Raw genomic sequence first — 20,687 nt, 5'->3', positions numbered from 1 at the left:
CTTCAAAAACAACACGAAGTCCTGTGGCACCTTATAGACCAACAGATATTTTGGAGCATAAGCTTTCGTGGGGAAAGACCCGCTGATGAAGCATCTGACAAAGCATGTCTTTGCTCACTAAAGCTTATGCCAAGAATTTGAGGTATATTTGTTTTTATCCAATACCACATACAGAACATTAGGATGCACATAACAATTATGACATCAGTAAGACAATGGTGGGATGGAAACTTATATTCAGGATTGCAGACCAAGTGTTTACCCCTTAAACACATCACACCAATGATGAACACTTATTACAGTATTTTAGAAAATAATTGCTGCCATTTGTAAGATTTTGACAAGGTCACACTGATGGGCCTTTTTTTCAATTTTTGTGTTTTAGCAGTTACAGAGGCTCTTTGCCAGTACTTTAGCAGCCAGCATTTCAACTCCGAGCTCAGTATTGCCCACAACAATGTTTATCACAGAAATCGGGAACTCTTTTCCCAGGCTACCCATCCCTTCTGTAAGCCAAGCAATTTTTTTTTAAGTAGCATGGGGCCTTGACAATACTACCTCTTACAATAATCAGGGAAAGTGTTAAAATGGCCAAATACTCTTAATTGTATGCAACATTTAGGTGTATTTTGCTGGCTTGCAAGCAAACATTTTAATTAACACTGAATTATGTTTCTATATACTCATTCTTTTGTTTATTCTTTTTTATTCTTACTAACAGATAAACCTTGTGTTTTATGCATGTTTCCCCTTTCAATGTGCCTTTGCCACTTTTAGATGTTTTTTTTTTTTATCAGCAAGACCTGAATTCCTTGGCCTCTCCCCTTTTGCAACACTGGTTTCTGTAAATACAGTTAAAATGCTTAATGCACTGGAGCATCAGTCCAGATAGGCAGAAGCCCGGCCCCACCCCTCCCCCATCTAACTCACTTGTCCAGTGCAGTGAGTGGGAGCAACTATTGGTAACAGCAACACCACAGGAGTGTGCTTGTGTGTGTGTGTGTGTGACTGTAATACATCTTATGCATATAAGTGTTAACTGCTATACATGTCTTACCAATAGATGAGGCGTTTTGCCTTTTCCCCTGAAAAGATACCATGCAGTACTTTTCAGTACAATATGACCTTCTATTACCAGCCAGTGTTTGTCCTTTGGTGGGGAGGGAAGTTTTATATGTTCTGAGGCTATGTCTGCACCATAGTTATCTTGAGATAACAGCTGTTATTTCAAAATAACTTTGCTACCATCTACACTATAAACGTGCTATTTCTTGAAATAACTGGTGAATTCTTTTGAAATCAGAAATCCTCATTGCAGGAGGAAGAACAGAAGAGATATTTTGAAATAGGCACTGTTAAGACGTGGAATTACACTGTTTTGAAATAAGTCATAATAAGTCAAATAAGTCATAATATTTCCAAATAGTGCCATGTGGCCAGAAATGCTATTTCAAAATAGCTGGGTGCTCTATCAAAGTTCATTTTGGCACTGTACTGGCACTCTGTGGGAACTTTCGAAAGATTTTTTGAAAGAAGGTGGTTCTGTTGAAAGATCCCATGGAACGTCTACACACAAAATGCATTCTTTTGAAAATAAATCAAAAGAATGCAGTGCTCCTTTCGAAAGCTCTCTTCCTTTCCCATTTCAGGAAGAGCGCTCCCTTTCAAAAGCTTCTTTAAAAAGAAAACCTATGTAGATGCTCCGCAGGGCCCTTCTTTCTAAAGAGGAGTCCTCATGGCTGTGTCTACACTTGCATACCTCTTTCAAAACAGGAATTCGAAAATGGGAAATCGAACATGCAAATGAGGCACAGATTTAAATATTGGGCACCTCATTAGCGTTTTTCTTTTGAAAAACAAACAGTGCAGACCCAGCTCTTTCCAAAGTAAACCCCATCTTTGAAAGAACCCCTCTTCCCATTTTTATGCAAAATGAGGCACCAGATATGTAAACATGTATCTTATTTGCATTTTCAATTTCCCTTATTTGCACACCACTTTCTAAAGAGGAACGCAAGTGCAGACACAGCCCATGGGGACTGTTTTTTCAATCTCTGGCCCATGCTTTCGAAAGAGCAGGGGCTGTATGGATGCTCTCTATCAAAGGAGCAGCTCGCTGCGGCTATGCTAGCTCCCCCCCCTTTTGAAAGGGGGATGCAAAAGAGCCACTTTAGGAGATGCTAATGAGGTGCTACCATGAATATGCAATGCTTCATTAGCATAATGGCACCCACGTGCCTTTCTAAAGAGCCACTTTCAAGTCCGGTGTAGCCAGGGACCTTTCGAAAGGCCCCATGCCACCCCCCCATCTTTGAAAGCCCCTTCTTCCTATTTGGTTGTGGGAACAAAGGGCTTTTGCAGTGCAGTGGGGCCTTTTGAAAGGTGGGCCTCTTTTGATCCAGTGTGGACCCGCTCTTTCGGAAGAGCGCTGTATGCAGAGGCCACCTCGCTCTCTAACGTGGCCTTAGCGATCCCGGCCTGGAGCTTATGGCGGAACGACAGCATCCGCCTTTCCCGCCTCTTGTCATTGCTGACTGCGGGTCCACGTCCCCCGGCAGCGGCTCTGCATCCTGGCTTTGAGCTGCTCCGCGCCCTCCCCGTTCCTCGCCCCCCCGGCTCCCCGCTCCCGCCCCCGTCTGGCGCTGACGCCACAGGCGCGGAAGGGCGGGGCGCTGGCTTGCTCCCTCCCCGCGGGCGCCGCAAGCACTCGGCCCGCCCCGGGCTGGGAGCTCTCCCGCGAGGCTGCTTGGGGTCGGCGTCCTGGGTGCCGCGCTGGCGGCGAGCAGGATGGGGGGCGAGCGACCGGGGGCGGCAGGGCGGCTGCTGCTGCTGCTGGTAGTGGTCGGGGCGCGGGCGCAGTTCGAGCGCTACAGCTTCAAGAGCTTCCCCCGGGACGAGCTGATGCCGCTGGAGTCCGCCTACCGCTACGGCCTGGACCAATACAGCAGCGAGAACTGGCCCGAGAGCGTCAGCTACCTGGAGACGAGCCTGCGGCTGCACCGCCTGCTACGGGACAGCGAGGCCTTCTGCCACCTCAACTGCAGCGCCGCCCGCCACCCGCCCAGCGGCGCCCCGGCCCGCTTCGCCGGCTTCCCCGAGCTGCGCCTCTTCGCCGGCGTGCTGCAGCGCGCGCAGTGCCTCAAGCGATGCAAGCAGGGGCTGCCCGCCTTCCGCCAGTCGCAGCCCAGCCGCGAGGTGCTCGACGAGTTCCAGCGCCGGGAGCCCTACAAGTTCCTGCAGTTCGCCTACTACAAGGTGAGGCCGCCCCGGGTCCCGCTGCTGCCTTCCCCGCAGCCCCGGCGACCCCTGCCTGGAGCTCGGGGACGTGTCCAGTGTACGCCCTGCTACCCACCCGGATCCCCAGTGTGCACCCACAGACCCAGTGTCCCCCATCGCCCGTCATACACCCACAGCTCCACTGTCCCCCATTGCCCACTGCCCGTCATACACCCACAGACCCAGTGTCTTCCATCGCCTACTGGCCATCATACACCCACAGCCCCACTGTCCCCCACTGCCCATCATACACCCACAGACCAAGTGTCTTCCATCGCCTACTGTCCATCATACACCCACAGCCCCACTGTCCCCCACTGCCCATCATACACCCACAGACCCAGTGTCTTCCATCGCCTACTGTCCATCATACACCCACAGCCCCACTGTCCCCCACTGCCCATCATACACCCACAGACCAAGTGTCCCCCATTGCCCCCTGTCCCCCATTGCCCCTCATACACCCACAGACCCAGTGTCTTCCATCGCCTACTGTCCATCATACACCCACAGCCCCACTGTCCCCCACTGCCCGTCATACACCCACAGACCAAGTGTCCCCCATCGCCCCCTGTCCCCCATTGCCCCTCATACACCCACAGCCCCACTGTCCCCCACTGCCCATCATACACCCACAGACCCAGTGTCCTCTATCGCCTACTGTCCATCGTACACCCACAGCCCCACTGTCCCCATCGCCCACTGCACCTCATACACCCACAGCCCCACTGTCCTCCATCGCACACTGCCCTTCATACACCCACAGCCCCACTGTCCCCCATTACCTACTGCCCCTCATACACCCACAGCCCCACTGTCCCCCACTGCCCATCATACACCCACAGACCCAGTGTCTTCCATCGCCTACTGTCCATCATACACCCACAGCCCCACTGTCCCCCACTGCCCGTCATACACCCACAGACCCAGTGTCTTCCATCGCCTACTGTCCATCATACACCCACAGCCCCACTGTCCCCCACTGCCCATCATACACCCACAGACCAAGTGTCCCCCATCGCCCCCTGTCCCCCATTGCCCCTCATACACCCACAGCCCCACTGTCCCCCACTGCCCATCATACACCCACAGACCCAGTGTCCTCTATCGCCTACTGTCCATCGTACACCCACAGCCCCACTGTCCCCATCGCCCACTGCACCTCATACACCCACAGCCCCACTGTCCTCCATCGCCCACTGCCCTTCATACACCCACAGCCCCACTGTCCCCCATTACCTACTGCCCCTCATACACCCACAGCCCCACTGTCCCCATCGTCCACTGCCCCACTGTCCCCCATTGCCCACTGCCCATCATACACCCACAGCCCCACTGTCCCCCATTGCCCATCATACACCCACAGACCCAGTGTCTTCCATCGCCTACTGTCCATCATACACCCACAGCCCCACTGTCCCCCACTGCCCGTCATACACCCACAGACCCAGTGTCTTCCATCGCCTACTGTCCATCATACACCCACAGCCCCACTGTCCCCCACTGCCCATCATACACCCACAGACCAAGTGTCCCCCATCGCCCCCTGTCCCCCATCGCCCCTCATACACCCACAGCCCCACTGTCCCCCATTGCCCATCATACACCCACAGACCCAGTGTCTTCCATCGCCTACTGTCCATCATACACCCACAGCCCCACTGTCCCCCACTGCCCGTCATACACCCACAGACCCAGTGTCTTCCATCGCCTACTGTCCATCATACACCCACAGCCCCACTGTCCCCCACTGCCCCTCATACACCCACAGACCCAGTGTCCCCCATCGCCCCCTGTCCCCCATTGCCCCTCATACACCCACAGCCCCACTGTCCCCCACTGCCCATCATACACCCACAGACCCAGTGTCCTCTATCGCCTACTGTCCATCGTACACCCACAGCCCCACTGTCCCCATCGCCCACTGCACCTCATACACCCACAGCCCCACTGTCTTCCATCGCCCACTGCCCTTCATACACCCACAGCCCCACTGTCCCCCATTACCTACTGCCCCCTCATACACCCACAGCCCCACTGTCCCCATCGTCCACTGCCCCACTGTCCCCCATTGCCCACTGCCCATCATACACCCACAGCCCCACTGTCCCCCATCACCTACTGCCCATCATACACCCACAGACCCAGTGTCTTCCATCGCCTACTGTCCATCATACACCCACAGCCCCACTGTCCCCCATCCCCCACTGTCCCCATCGTCCACTGCCCCACTGTCCCCCATTGCCCACTGCCCATCATACACCCACAGCCCCACTGTCCCCCATCACCTACTGCACCTCATACACCCACAGCCCCACTGTCCTCCATCGCCCACTGCCCTTCATACACCCACAGCCCCACTGTCCCCCATTACCTACTTCCCCCTCATACACCCACAGCCCCACTGTCCCCATCGTCCACTGCCCCACTGTCCCCCATTGCCCACTGCCCATCATACACCCACAGCCCCACTGTCCCCCATCACCTACTGCCCATCATACACCCACAGACCCAGTGTCTTCCATCGCCTACTGTCCATCATACACCCACAGCCCCACTGTCCCCCATCCCCCACTGTCCCCATCGTCCGCTGCCCCACTGTCCCCCATTGCCCACTGCCCATCATACACCCACAGCCCCACTGTCCCCCATCACCTACTGCCCATCATACACCCACAGCCCCACTGTCCCCCATCCCCCACTGTCCCCATCACCCACTGCCCCACTGTCCCCCATCGCCCACTGTCTGTCATACACCCATATCCCCATCCTCCCCCATCGCCCACTGTCCCTTATACACCCATACCCCCACTGTCCATCATACATCCAGTGCCTCATGTTCCTCACTGCCCCGACACACACCCAATTTCTAAAAAATCCAGGAAGTCCTGTGGTACTGTAGAGACTAACCGATATTTTGAAGCATAAACTTTCATGGGCAAAGACCTACTTCGTCAGATGCAAGCGGGTCTTTGCCTCCAAAAGCTTATGCTCCAAAATATCTGTTAGTCTCTACAGTGCCACAGGACTTCTTATTGTTTTGGTAGATACAGACTAACACGGCTTCCCCTCTGATACTTGTCACCCAATTTCCAGCTGTCTATCCATGCCCCCCTGCCTTAATATACCCGCTCTCCCCCTTACACAGCCATGACCCCTTTTTTGCCCCCATACCTGCCCCACACCATTACAAGCCATTGTGCCGTCTGTCTCTCAGGGCTCCATCAAACACCCAGGCTGGGGATACTCTGTCGCCACAACTCAAAATAACTTAAGCAGTTTGCTTGGCACAAATTGAATAATTTATATTCAGTTAACTTTTTGCAAAGTTACCTCTAACCTTTGTATGACAAGGGGTACCGGAACCAGAATACTGCACTCGGAGGAGCGCTGTTTTTTCGAGTGCTGTGTTTAGCTGCGGATATAAATGTACCCTGAAATAGAAACTATAGAGTAGCCATAGCCCCAGAGTCCTCACACCTACAGCCCCCTCTGCCCCGTCACACATTCAGTGTCTCCACATGAATGTCCATCTCGCCCACAGTGCCTCACCCACCATGGACCTGCTACCCCAGTGACCATTGCCCATCACACTCTGAGTGCTGCTCACCACCTTATGATACTGCCACATACCCACATCCTGCTCGCTGCTGTGTCATGTACTCACTGTGCTGTCACCCAGCAAGTGCTCCCGTCCCATCTTACTTTGTGCCCATTGCCTCGTGCAACCTGTCATACAGCCCAGTGCTCACTGCCCCTGCACCCCACTACATCCCCCCACCTAATATCAAACTCTCATTTTACAGTGTAAAGTCTTCTGCTCCCTCTCTCTTCACACACTCGCATCCCGCCCTGCCCATTTCTTATTTCACATACTCTGCTCTGCATTTTGCTGTAACGCTGCACCTCGCTTTTCCCATGTATTCGCTCTCCCAGGATGTCTAGCTGTCTCATCATACACCTCATTGTGTCCCTCCCACCTCTCTTTCTGCTTGGGTTACTTTCTCCCTATTGCCTGTCCTGTCTTCTTCACCCAATCATCTTCTTCCAGGTAACAGGGTACCCACTATCTCCCTTCATATATCCTACACCCCAAGGTCCAGTATGTACCCTGTATCCTACTGATTACACCCCAGCGAGAACCAACTGTCTTTGCCAGGACATGCCATTCTACAGTCCATTGCATCATCTCATTCTTCATTGCCTTCACCCAAGCCATCCCATTCCAATTCACACTGCCTCCCCCAGGGCAACTGAAATTTAACTATTCTTGTCCAGTCTTGCATACATTTCCCTCCTCCCATTTCAGATTGTTCCACGCTAATCCCCACAGTTTTCTTCTGCCACAGGTTCTCTGGCTCCATGCCTCACCGACACATTATCTTCCCCACTGGCTGCTCCCGGCCTGTTTGACTCTTGCCGCGACTCTCGTGCTACATCATGCAGCTTACTTGTGTAATACGCTCCCATCTCATGTCCTTGTAATACAACCCAGCTCTCATCACAACACCACGTTCCGTCAGTCTTCTCCCAAATCATCTCATAAGGTTTGGTGCCTGCCTTATACCACTCCGCTCTTCTCTCGTCAACTGCCACATCATACTCTTCCTGGAATTCTGTGCCACAGCGCAATGCAGAACTTGTATAGAATTCACATTGCTTGCAGAATTTTATTTTTTCATGCAGAATTTGTGATTTCCCACCTCCTTTGGCACGCCTGTCTCTGCTGCTCCTCACCCTCAAGCTAGGCAGCAGACCAGGCAGCTGCTTGTGGTCAGGCAGACAGCTTTCTAGCCTCTCATTCCCTTTGCTGAATACAAAAATAAGAGCTGGGACACTCACATTCTGCCCTGTGATGGGCAAGATGTGGTCATTTCACATTTCCTGGGATGCACCTTCAGATTTTCAGGCTCTGCCCCAGCTGCACAAGAGACCACTTCACTTTGCCTTCAGGGCTGGTGGAAGGTGGTAAAGGCTTTTTTGCTCAGTTTCAGAGAAGAGAACATTGGCATAACATAAAATGTTTTTGCATAAAGTGTTCCGTAAATTTAGGGTGACCGTCTGTCCCATGTTGGGCAGGACGGTTCTGTATTTGGAAAAAAGGCGTCCCTACTTATTTTTTAAAAGGGATGAACTGTCCCGTATTTAGGCCCTTGGGGAATGGGGACAGAAGCAGCCGCCACTTTTCCAGTGCTCTGGGTCCAGGAGCGCTCATGGCCCCCGCTTTCCCCGTCCTCCGTGCTGGGAGCTCCCATAGTTGCCACTTCTTCGGGGCTCTGGGCTGGGAGCTCCCGCAGCCGCCACTTCCCTGGGGCTCCGGGACCAGGAGTGCCCATGGCTGCCGCCTTCCCAGGGCTCCGGAGTGGGAGCACCTGGGGCTGTCACTTTCCCAGGGCTCTGGCCTGGCAGCTCCCACCGCTGCCACTTTCCCAGGGTTGAGGAGGGGGGTGCCAGCTCCCTGGGGCTTGGTACAGCTGGGAGGAGCCACCTCTCCCCCCCACATATCTCCCTGTCCTGTATTTGGGACAGAGAGATATGGTCACCCTATGTAAATTCCTAGAAAGCATGTCAGTGCTTTTATTCAAACAACAGAAATAAGTGAGAGAATGTGTCTGCAGAATGTATTATAATTTGTAATTCAATTCAGTCAGCAGCTTTAAGAGCTTTACATGGCTTCTGCATTCTAGAAATCTAACAGCTGTAAATCACTGCAGGCACTGCAAAGTGTTTCTTAGCTGATGGATTTTGTTAAGGAAGGAATGTTTGTCATTTATTTTCTCCATACCACTGCTCTTGGGAAAACTATGGATGAATTTTTTCAGTTGACTCAGTATCTGTTCATGTGACTGTAGAAGAGAAACTTCGCCACGTCTCAGATCCTGGCAGCAGACTTTTTCATTTCTGGATTTGTTTCTTTGAAGCACCAGATTTGTCTTCCTCATTTCTCTTCTTTTTTTTTTTTTTTTTGTTTAAATGTAGTGCTCTGAGATAAGGAAACAAATCATAGAATAATCAATTGATAAATATGAATCAGGCCAACCATCAAACAGGTTTGAAGCATCAAGCACAAGACAGGAAGCAGAACTGGACATTTGACGAAAGTGCCACTGAGTTTATTCTCGGCTTTGCTACATCTGGCCTGGTTACACATATAATATACACAGAAGGCCAGTAAATGCTATTCCCAGCATTCCAACTGCTTGACAGTTATAGCTTCACAGCAGCCAGGCTATACTTAAGTGTAGGAATGGCTATTTGTACCCTTTCTTCTCTTGTGTTTGCCATTGGGAAGGAGTTTTTTTCCTTCTGTAAGGAAAAATGTTGGGGGTTTGTGTCCATTTGTTCTGGGATTTGTGTTCAGTTTCATAAGTATAATTAGCCATAAGTATAATTAGCATAACCTATTGCAGATATTGTGAACAGCCCACGTGATTGCATTGGTCAGGATTTTAGATTATCATAGCATGGGGAGAAAATGGCTTAGCTCTTCCAAAAACATCAGATCTTTTCCCACCTCACCTCCAGCTAACTTGGTACACTAATAGTTCTAGACATCAAATGCTTACTTTGCTAAGTATCTCTCACGTAGCTCAAAGGGGCAATGTCAGTTTGAAATTGGGTGAAATAAAAAAATGACCAGGTATTATATTGTCCCATCAGTCCACCATTCAATCATTTGATTGTTGTAGTTTTGTAACAGCAATTTCCTAATTTAAAAAAAAAATTCTTCCCTTTTGCAGTGTGAATAATTCCACAAATAGCAGGGAAGCTGGGAGAGTGAACCCAATTCAGAAGCTATGTATGCACAAAAATGGTGCAGGTTTGGATATGTAAAGAAGATTGATAATTTTGTGCGTTGACAGTTACATGAATTATGCAGAAAAAATTTCCTTCCACTATCTTTTGTTCTCAATAGTGGATGTTTAATTTAATTCTCCATGCTCCGGGAAAGTTCACTGACGAAAATCAGGTAACTTAAAAAATCTGCTTTTCCAGTAAGTGTGTTTTCCTCTTTGTTTAGGCTAATAACCTTCCAAAAGCCATTGCAGCAGCTCACACATTTCTGCTGAAACACCCAGATGATGAGATGATGCAGAGGAATATGGCTTATTACAAGAGCATGCCTGATGCCGAGGAGCACATTAAAGACTTAGAGACAAAGCCATATGAGGTAAGTTCTCTACTTGTAGTCTCTTCTTTTTGTATACCTCCAGGGCATTAGATCAAAGTTCTCATTCTTCTGTATAATCTTGCTCTCAACTCTACCTGTGCTTTACTTCTCATTCTCTCTAATCTTTCTCATCACCTGTTTCCTCCTTCCTGTACAGCCTTTTATAGTACCCTCGTACCTGGAGCATTCTCTTTTTTCTCTTTTGCCAAAATTTTTCTTTCTCATCTATCACATCCCTTCTTATAACTAATTTCAAGCTCTCTGTCTCACCTCATTACAGTAAATGTAACTACAACACTAGCACACCAATATGAAAGCTTGTTCCTTTTGCCCTGGAACTTTATTCCTTTAGTTGTGTCACCCAGCTATGTCCCTGCCAGCTGAGAGCCAGATCCTGTTAAGATTTAGCCACATGATCAGTTTTGGCATGTGAGTAGTGAACTCAACAGGATTGCAGAAGTATGCAAAGTTATACAGGTGTGTAAGTGCATGATTAGGGCCCAAAACAAATCGGAATATATCCCCCCTGCAAAGAAAACCAGCAGTACTGAATCTCAGAGCCCAGGTGAATGGATTTGGGCATGGGCTGCAGGGCTAAAAATACCAGTGTTGGGCTATATCTACACAGCAGCTCTATTTTGAAATAAGTTATTCTGGGGTAGTTTATTTTGAAATAACAAAGCTACACACAAAGGCCGTTTTTACACATGCCACTTTCGGAGAAGGTTGCATGCTAATAAACGGCCCGAAATATGCTAGTGAGGTGCTGATGTAAATTCCCCGTGCCTCATTAGCACAAGGTCACATGATTTGGAGTCCGGAAGAAGCTCTTCTGGACTCCAAAACAGCATGTAGAAGGCCGGCCCCTGGGGGGTCTTCCGGAAGGAAGTCCTCCTTCTGGAGTCCCCTTCTCCCCATTATGGCTTATGCTATTCTGTGTCTTAACAGTGCCTATTTCGAAATAGGCATTATTCGTCGTGCAGTGAGGTTTACTGATTTTGAAATAACTCACCTATTTCGATTTTATTGCAAAATAGCGTATGTGCAGTATAGACGCTCGAAGTTATTTTGAAATAACAGCTGTTATTTTGAAATAACTCGGTAGTGTAGACGTAGCCTCTATGGCCTGACTTGGGCTAAAGCTGAGGGTCCAAAACCTACCCCCTTGCCAGGTTTCAGAGTTCAGGTTCAATCCCAAGCAGGAACTCCACACTACTACTTTTGCCCTGCAGCCTGAGCCCTGTGAGTAGGAGTCAGTTGACCTGGGCTCTGAGGCACAGTGATACAAATTTTTGTTTGCAGCATAGACATAGCCTAGGACAGTGGTGCTCAAAGTGAGGGGTGGGCCCCTCATTGAGGGGGATTAAATTTCGTGAGGGGAGTGTAGCAGGTTTGGCTGCTGTGTCTCAGGCTCATCCAGTTCATTAAAAATGTTGAAATATGTGACTCTTTTTATGTATGTGTATTCACATTTGTATACTGAATAATAAAGTTTTTACATTCTACATTTTCTTAAACATGCTAAAGTTTTTTTTTTTCCACACGTGAATGTAACCAAAATTTCTGTTAATTTCAATCACATTTAAATGAGTTGGGGAGGCCTGCTAATTGCAGGGACGAAAAATTGGGACCTGATGTAAAAAGCTTGCTTACCCTGACCTAGGACTCCTGTTAAGTCATTTGGACCCTGTTGACAATATATATTTTTAAACTTTTATTATGGCCCATAGTCACACTGAAATCTTTGTTTTGTGACCTTGCCTATCATCTGAAACTCCCAGCTGTCTGAACTAGGTTTATGTCCCACATTCGCTAGTAAATACCTTGAAATCTCCCCTCGCTAAACTTTTTTATGATTCCCACATTACTTGGATCCGTGAGGCTTTATGATGATTGAGAATCTCCATAATTCCAGGATAACATTTTCCTTTTACTCACTGGAGTCCATAATGCCGCTATTTTTTCAAAAATTAAAAATTGCTACTCTCACTCCTGCTTTTTTTTCAGACTCTCTTTGTCAGGGCTGTGCGGGCGTACAATGGAGATAACTGGAGGACGTCCATTTCTGATATGGAGCTGGCACTTCCTGATTTCTTCAAAGCCTATGATGAGTGCCTCGCAGCCTGTGAAGGCTCCCGGGAAATCAAAGATTTTAAAGATTTTTATCTTTCAATGGCAGGTTGGTGGCTGGCAGCACTTTTGCTTTAGGACAAGGAGTCTTGAATACGTATTTTAGTTTAGTGTCCTTGGTGAGTGTTTTTCATTCCTCTTGTTCTGGATGGTGACCTGCACAGGATAATGCCTCATCAATGGCACACTGGGGTATGTTAAAGAAGGGTTATAGGTTTACTCATCAGTAGCTCTCCTCTCCTTGGGGAACGTACTATACTTATACTATAGAAATCCATAGTGGAGTGTGTGCATATAGAGAAAAACATTCAAGTGAGATATATTGGTGTTTCTAAATAGCTGAATAGCTTTCTAGGAAATGATAAGAGTTGTTCCATCTAATTAACATATTAATCCAAACCCACTGTTTGCAGCTGAGCCTCTGTCATGCTGTCTGGTACAGCTTTCAGTTCAGAGTGCCAGTCTCAGGTCAAGTATCAGAGGCTTAACCGTGTTAGTCTGTATCCACAAAAACAATAAGAAGTCCTCTGGTACCTTATAGACTAACATATATTTTGCCCACGAAAGCTCCAAAATATCTGTTAGTCTGTAAGGTGCCACAGGACTTCTCATTAGTTTCAGGTCATACTCTCAGCAAACAGGGCAGACACCCTAGAAGGGTGGTATATACTACTATAGCTCAATTTCACTAAACCAGTAATGAATATGTGCTTCTGGAAAACTGTATCAGTTTTACTATGCAGCCACAGACAGTCCCTTTGGATTCTTTAGCCCTCTTTACCACCCCAACAAACTAGACTTTGAGATGAAAGGTTATTGAAACCAGAAATCATCTACAATCAGGCTGCTTCCAACTGCAAAGATTAACCCAGGACATGTCAATGGAAACTCTGGATGTCACACCAAGGACAATTCAAATATCGAATTTCTCTAGAAAACTAACTAAAGATTTCTTAGCTTAGAGTTATTGATAGGTCAAAGTAGGTAAAATACATTAAGGGTATGTCTACAGTACAGTGATCTTTCAAAAGAAGCTCTTCTAGAAAATCTCTTCTGAAAGAACTTCTTTTGAAAGAGCATGTCCACACACTAAAAAGTGGATCAAAAGAGTAATCTACTTTTTTGAAAGGGAGCATCCACACAGCCTGTGCTCTTTCAAAAGTATAGGCCAGGGATTGAAAAATCAGACCCCATGAGGACTGCTCTTTTTAAAAAAAATAAAATAAAATAAAAAAAAAAAGGGCCCGTGGAGCATCTATACACACTTCCTTCAAAAGAAGGTGCTTGTCCTGAAATGGCAGTGGAAGAGCCCTTTCAAAAGGAGCGCTGCATTCTTCAATTTAGGTTAGAAAGAATGCTTTTTTGTGTGTAGACACGCCACTGGATATTTTGAAAGAGCCCCTTCTTTGAAAAATGTTTCGAAAGAACTTGCTAGTGTAGATGTGACCTAATAGGTAATTCCAACAGAGAGATAGCAGAGATGTAATAATCTGCTAATTTTCCATAAACCTCTTGGGGGTATCCAAAATAATTTTGGGGAGCTCTGTCCAGTCACTCAGTATTCCACCCTGTGAGACACAGAATCATTCTCTTAAACCAGTATTTAAAGATCCTGATCACAGAAGACAATCTTAAGTGTCTTTACCTACCTGGATTTTCATAAGTAGCAACTGCAGATTGAGCCTGTGAATTTCCATTGTTGAACACAACTCTGGCTTTAACATTACTATGCTCGTTCCTGGCATTCACAAGTAATTAAGGTCTGCACTACAGGGTAAGGTCGAATTAAGGTGCACAATTTCAGCTACGTTAGTTATGTAGCTAAAGTCAATGTACCTTAATTCAGGCGCCTATCAACTCCCCTTTCTCCAAACAGGGGACAAGAGTACTGTGGTTGACTGGGGCGCCCTGTAAATTCAATTTAGCATTTTCCACTAGATGCACTAAATCGAACTCCACAAGATTGACCGCGGCAGTGTTGGTCTTCCCCATAGTGTAGATGTGCCCTTAGTTATGGAGATATATAATGTAGTTGTCATCCATCTCATTATTATAAGGATACATAAGTGAAATAATACAAGTACCATTCATTAATATTCATTAAGTGGGGGAAAGGGTTCTTAATTTTATTAGGAATACTTTTATATTTGTAGGGTCTGGAATTATGAATAACATTGGTATGTAGCTATGAACACCAGAAATCCTTTTGCTAATTGGTTCATGTCCTAAGACATAAAACCAAAGTGATAGTCACTGCCTTCCTGTGTATATTTTGCCTCCCTGTGTTCACTTCGTAATACAGTAGTCTTCACTTCTGTTAGGAAAGCAGGTTTAGTGGTTCAAGAAAAGGAACCGGGGGCCCAAGAACGACCTTGGACATGTACTTGGCCTGTTATTTCCATTTCACTGGGAAAGGAACTAAAGTACTAATATCTGTATTACCTGGGTGTTCAGTGTTAGCATTATTAGTGTTCAGCAATTTGAAATGCTCTATAAAAATTATATCTCAAAATTCTTGTTACTTCTACTCCTAACCTTTTATGAGCTGTTGAGTGGTTTGTAAATGAGTTTGTAAGCTTGAATTTAGGATCTTTTAGGATGAAAGATATTCTGGCTGTGTCTACACTTGCATTCCTCTTTTGAAAGAGGTATGCAAATGAGGGAAATTGAAAATGCAAATAAGGTGCAGATTTGCATATCTGGCACCTTATTTGCATATTCTTATTTCAAAATAGCTTCTTCCAAGAGAAGAAAACCGGTGTAGCCACTGCTCTTTCGAAAGTAAACCCCATCTGTTGGGAAGATCACCGCAACAGTCCAACACTCTGGTATTTAATTTCAAAATGGGGAATTACACAAAAATGAGGAGGTTAGTTAAGCAGAAATTAAAGGGTAGAGTAACTAGGTAAAATCCCTGCAAGCTGCAGGGAAACTTTTCAAAGATACCATATTAGAGGCCCAACTTAAATGTATATCCCAAATTAAAAAACACAGTAAGAGACCTAAAAAGGAGCCACCATGGCTTAACAACCATGTAAAAGAAGCAGTGAGAGATAAAAAGGCATCTTTTAAAAAGTGGAAGTCAAATCCTAGTGATCAAAATAGAAAGGAACATGAACACTGCCAAATTAAATGTAAAAATGTAATAAGAAAAGCCAAAAAAGATTTTGAGGAACAGTTAGCCATAAATTCAAAAAACAATAGTAAAATGTTTTTTAAGTACGTTAGAAGCAGGAAGCCTGCTAAAAAAGCAGTGGGGCTCCTGGACGATAGAGACATAAAAGGAACAATCAAGGAAGATAATGCCATTGCGGAAAAACTAAATGATTTCTTTGCTTCAGTCTTCATGGCTGAGGATGTTAGAAAGATTCCCAAATCTGAGCTGTCCTTTATAGGTGACAAATCTGAGGAACTGTCCCAGATTGAAGTGTCATTAGAGGAGGTTTTGGAACTAATTGATAAGCTAGACAGTCACAAGTCTCCGGGACCAGATGGTATTTACCCAAGGGTTCTGAAAGAACTCAAATGTGAAATTGCGGAACTATTAACGGTGGTTTGTAACCTATCCTTTAAATCAGCTTTGGTACCCAATGATTGGAAGACAGCTAATATAACACCAACATTTAAAAAGGGCTCTAAAAGAGACCCTAGCAGTTACAGACCGGTAAGTCTAACGTCAGTACTGTGCAAATTAGTAGAAACAATAGTAAAAAATAAAATTGTCAGACATGTAGAAGAACATGATTTGTTGAGCAAAAGTCAACATGGTTTCTGTAAAGGGAAGTCATATCTTACTAATCTATTAGGCTGGGTCTACACGTGCCCCTTCCTCTCGAAAGGGGCAAGTTAATGAGCAAGTTCGAAAGATGCTAATGAGGCGCTGCAATGAATATGCAGCGCCTCATTAGCATAATGGCGGCCACGGTGATTCGAAAGTGTGGATTTTTGAATCACGCGCCGCCTGTGGAGACGGGACCTTCCGAAAGGACCCCCCCCCAGTTTTCGAAAGCCCTTCTTCCAATCACAGATAGGAGGAAGGGCTTTTGAAAACTTGGGGGGGTCCTTTCGGAAGGTCCCGTCTCCACAGGTGACGCGTGATTCGAAAAGCTGCACTTTTGAATCGCTGCGGCCGCCATTATGCTAATGAGGCACTGCATATTCATTGCAGTGCCTCATTAGCATCTTTCGAACCTGCTCATTAACATGGCCCTTTTGAAAGGAAGGGGCACCTATAGACCCAGCCTTAGAGTTCTTTGAAGGGGTTAACAAGCATGCGGACAAGGGGGATCCAGTAGACATAGTATACTTAGATTTCCAGAAAGCCTTTGACACGGTCCCTCAGCAAAGGCTCTTATATAAATTAGGTGGTCATGGGATAGGAAGAAAGATCCTTTCATGGATTGGGAACTGGTTAAAAGACAGGAAACAAAGGGTAGGAATAAATAGTAAATTTTCACAATGGAAGGGGGTAACTAGTGGTGTTCCCCAAGGGTCAGTCCTGGGACCAATCTTGTTCAACTTATTCGTCAATGATCTAGAGAAAGGGGTAAGCAGTGAGGTGGCAAAGTTTGCAGATGACACCAAACTGTTCAGGATAGTCAAAACCAAAGCAGACTGTGAAGAACTCAAAAAGATCTCAGCGAACTGAGTGATTGGGCAGCAAAATGGCAAATGAAATTTAATATGGGTAAGTGTAAGGTAATGCACATTAGGAAAAATAACCCCAATTATACATATAATATGTTGGGGGTAAATTTAGCTACAACAGATCAGGAAAGGGATCTTTGAATTATAGTAGATAGTTCTCTGAAAACATCCACGCAGTGTGCAGCGGCAGTCAGTAAAGCAAATAGGATGTTAGGAATAATTAAAAAAGGGCTAGAAAATAAGACTAAGAATATCTTACTTCCCCTATATAAAACTATGGTACCGCCCACATGTTGAGTACTGCATGCAGATGTGGTCTCCTCACCTCAAAAAAGATATATTGGCGTTAGAAAAGGTTCAGAAAAGGGCAACTGAAATGATTAAGGGTTTGGAACAGGTCCCATATGAGGAGAGGCTAGAGAGACTGGGACTTTTCAGTCTAGAAAAGAGGAGACTGAGAGGTGATATGATAGAGGTATATAAAATCATGAATGGTGTGGAGAAAGTGAATACAGAAGAGTTATTTACTTGTTCCCATAATATAAGAACTAGAATACACCAAATTAAATTAATGGGTAGCAGGTTCAAAACTAATAAAAGAAAGTTTTTCTTCACACAGCGCACAGTCAACCTGTGGAACTCCTTACCAGAGGATGCTGTGAAGGCCAGGACTCTAACAGAGTTTAAAAAAGAGCTCAATAAATATTTGGAGGTTAGGTCCATAGATGGCTGTTAGCAAGGGGTAAGGTATGGTGACTAGCCTTCTGTCAAAGGCGGGAGATGGATGGCAGGCAACAAATCACTTGATCATTGTCTTCATTTCACCTCCTCTGGGACACCTGGTATTGGCTACTGTCGGCAGACAGGATACTGGGCTAGAGGGACCTGTGGTCTGACCCAGTATAGCTGTTCTTATGTTCTTAACTTGGAAAGAATCCTTCTTCCCTTTTTACCATATTTTCATCAATTTCTTGAAATCAAATACTGGAGAGAGACAAAAAGCTACAATCTGTAAAATTGTTTTGAAGTACTTTCTTACCTTTCTTCTTAGCACGACAATATCCAGTGGTGTCAGCTTTTATTTTGTGACAAAACAATTGAATGAAATTGCAAAGGTATCAACTACCTTAAAAATTACTTAAGGTCACTTGTATAAATACAGCAGTTTTCCATTTCAGTGATTTAATAAATAGGCATATCACTGTTTTTAAAACCACAGGCTGCATTCAGGTGTCTGTAAAAGATAACATAGCTCTTCACCATGTTTGCAGCTTTTGATTTGAAGTCACTGAGGCCTGATTTCCAGTAATACTGAGTGCCAACACTTCTTATTGGCTTCTGCTGAAATTGCGAGGGCTCAAGATCTCTGAATATCAGGACCCCGGTGCCCAGAATCCAGTGGAGTGGCGTCAAAATACTTCCGAAGTAGCTGTGTTTTATCCAGTTCTGTCTCTGTTTTCCTTTAGATCACTACATTGAAGTCCTTGAATGCAAACTGCAGTGTGAAAGTAACCTGACGCCGGTCATAGGAGGCTTTGTTGTGGAGAAGTTTGTGGCAACCATGTACCATTACTTACAGTTTGCCTATTATAAACGTGAGTATTTTGTTTTGTTTTTTAAAAAATAAGCTTGGGATGTTGCTGGCGTTGGTGTGCCTCCCTCAGCGTCCTTCACCTCTAGTGACAATGATTTAGAATATTTTATTTATAGCCTCTTTAAATTGCATTTAATCTTTTCTGAACCTAAAAGTCTGAGGAGTCTAGTCTCCTGTTTCTTCTGGGCATGTGTACATGCAGTTCATACCTGCAGGACATGGATGAGCAGACATTTTACATCAGGCCCTGCTTTTCAGCCGTGCAGTTAGCAGGGCCCCTCCAACCTGTGTAGTGTAATCCAAACTGATGGAAATTTTGGTTAAGTCCATAGGAACAAAAAAAAAACAAACCCTTTCAGCATGTGTAATAAAGTCTGTAGAGTGTAAAAACTTTATTAATCGGTATATGAATGTGAATACACATACATAAAAACAGTAATATATTTCAGCGTTTTTAATGAGATGGATGAGCCTGACACATGGCAGCCAATCTTGTTGCTATGAAATTTCCATATGAAATTTCATTTCCCCCCTTGAAGGGGCCTGTCCCCCCCCCCCCAGTTTGCTCAGCCCTGCTATAGGAGAACACGTGAGGAGAATTGAATAGCGCCCATACAGAAGAGATTTTGGACAAAACATTTCGTGGTCTCATCCTGCCAAGCGTTGAGTCCCACTCAATTCCCACTGAAGTGACAGAAGTTGTAGTATGGATATCTGTGGCTCATTTTTGCAGATGTGGATACAAATTTTGTATCCACATAGGGCTCCACCTGTCACTTGAATTTCCTGAATTCAGGTAAAAAAGTGAAATGTAAGTTCTTGCTCATCTACCTTCTCTTCAGGTTTATGTTTATTTTGTTAATTCAGTGAATGACATGAAGAATGCAGCCTCCTGTGTTGCTAGCTACATGCTCTTCGACCAGAAAGATGAAGTGATGAAACAGAATATGGTCTATTACCAATACCATAAAGACAAATGGGGACTCACAGAGGAAGATTTCCAGCCCAGACCAGTAAGTTGAGTGGGCAGATTGCTTATAAGATGTCGCCTAATATTATGTCTAAATCCAACAAAGTGGATGTTATGGCAAAGGAGGATTGTTTAGAAGTTTTTATGTTGAACAAAATGCACTTACTAGAACCACACAGAGTTGTGAAAAATATCTTTATATAGGGTTGTCCTATATGTGTATGGAAGGGGTTTTATGATTATTTCCCTTATGCTGGAGCACACTGCGGTACACATTAATTCACTGAGATATCAAACTTGTCTGTTTAACACCTTGCCTACACTTATTTATTTTGTCTGCCTGCATGTGCTACCTAGCTAGTCACTGAAGTCTGGAAGTCTCCACATCTGTATGTCACGAAAAAAATATCAAGAGTCTGATTGATATTTCCTGCTTGTCAAGAGATCGTACTCGGCTCATGAAGGCTGTTTCTACATTTACCCTCCCCAAAAGAGTTACATGGGACAAATGCTGCATATTGTAATGCCACCAAATATAGAAATTATAGAGTGTGATCTTCAGCCATCACTCTGAGTAGACAGCAATACACTGTGTCTCAGCACACATAGGCACAGGAACTAGCATTGTAGCAGATGCTGCAGGACTTCCAGGTTTTACTATGAAAAGTTTGCAGGCGCTGCCAGAACATAGCTAGCATTATTCTGCTGTAATTGAATTCCAGGGCTGTGCTGCACCCATGTGGTATGAGTGGGAATTGTGATTTTCACTTTGCTTTTGAACACATACAGTAAACTGTTTCATATCTGGCATTCTATCATCTAGAATTCTCAAATAACTGGCATTTTAACCATAATTTAAATTTTATTGATGTTTTCCATAAGTACAGTATAGTGAAAGT

At 45.6% G+C, this 20,687-nt stretch overlaps 1 protein-coding gene across 2 annotated transcripts in view; it reads left to right on the top strand.

Moving 5' to 3' along the window:
• The first annotated feature begins 2,664 nt into the window (after positions 1–2,664).
• Positions 2,665–20,687, top strand: part of CRTAP (cartilage associated protein) — a 50,663-nt gene continuing 32,640 nt past the window's right edge. For both annotated transcript variants that reach the window (XM_074988212.1, XM_074988213.1), the window contains exons 1-5: positions 2,665–3,255; positions 10,298–10,447; positions 12,455–12,626; positions 18,691–18,819; positions 19,686–19,831. In XM_074988212.1, the coding sequence (XP_074844313.1) occupies positions 2,788–3,255; positions 10,298–10,447; positions 12,455–12,626; positions 18,691–18,819; positions 19,686–19,831 (1,065 nt within the window). In that variant the 5' untranslated portion in view covers positions 2,665–2,787. The remainder of the gene's footprint in view (positions 3,256–10,297; positions 10,448–12,454; positions 12,627–18,690; positions 18,820–19,685; positions 19,832–20,687) is intronic.

The sequence above is a fragment of the Carettochelys insculpta genome, chromosome 2 (assembly GCF_033958435.1).
Source record: "Carettochelys insculpta isolate YL-2023 chromosome 2, ASM3395843v1, whole genome shotgun sequence".
Taxonomy (NCBI): Eukaryota; Metazoa; Chordata; order Testudines; family Carettochelyidae; genus Carettochelys; species Carettochelys insculpta.
This window is presented reverse-complemented; position numbering and strand designations above follow the sequence as displayed.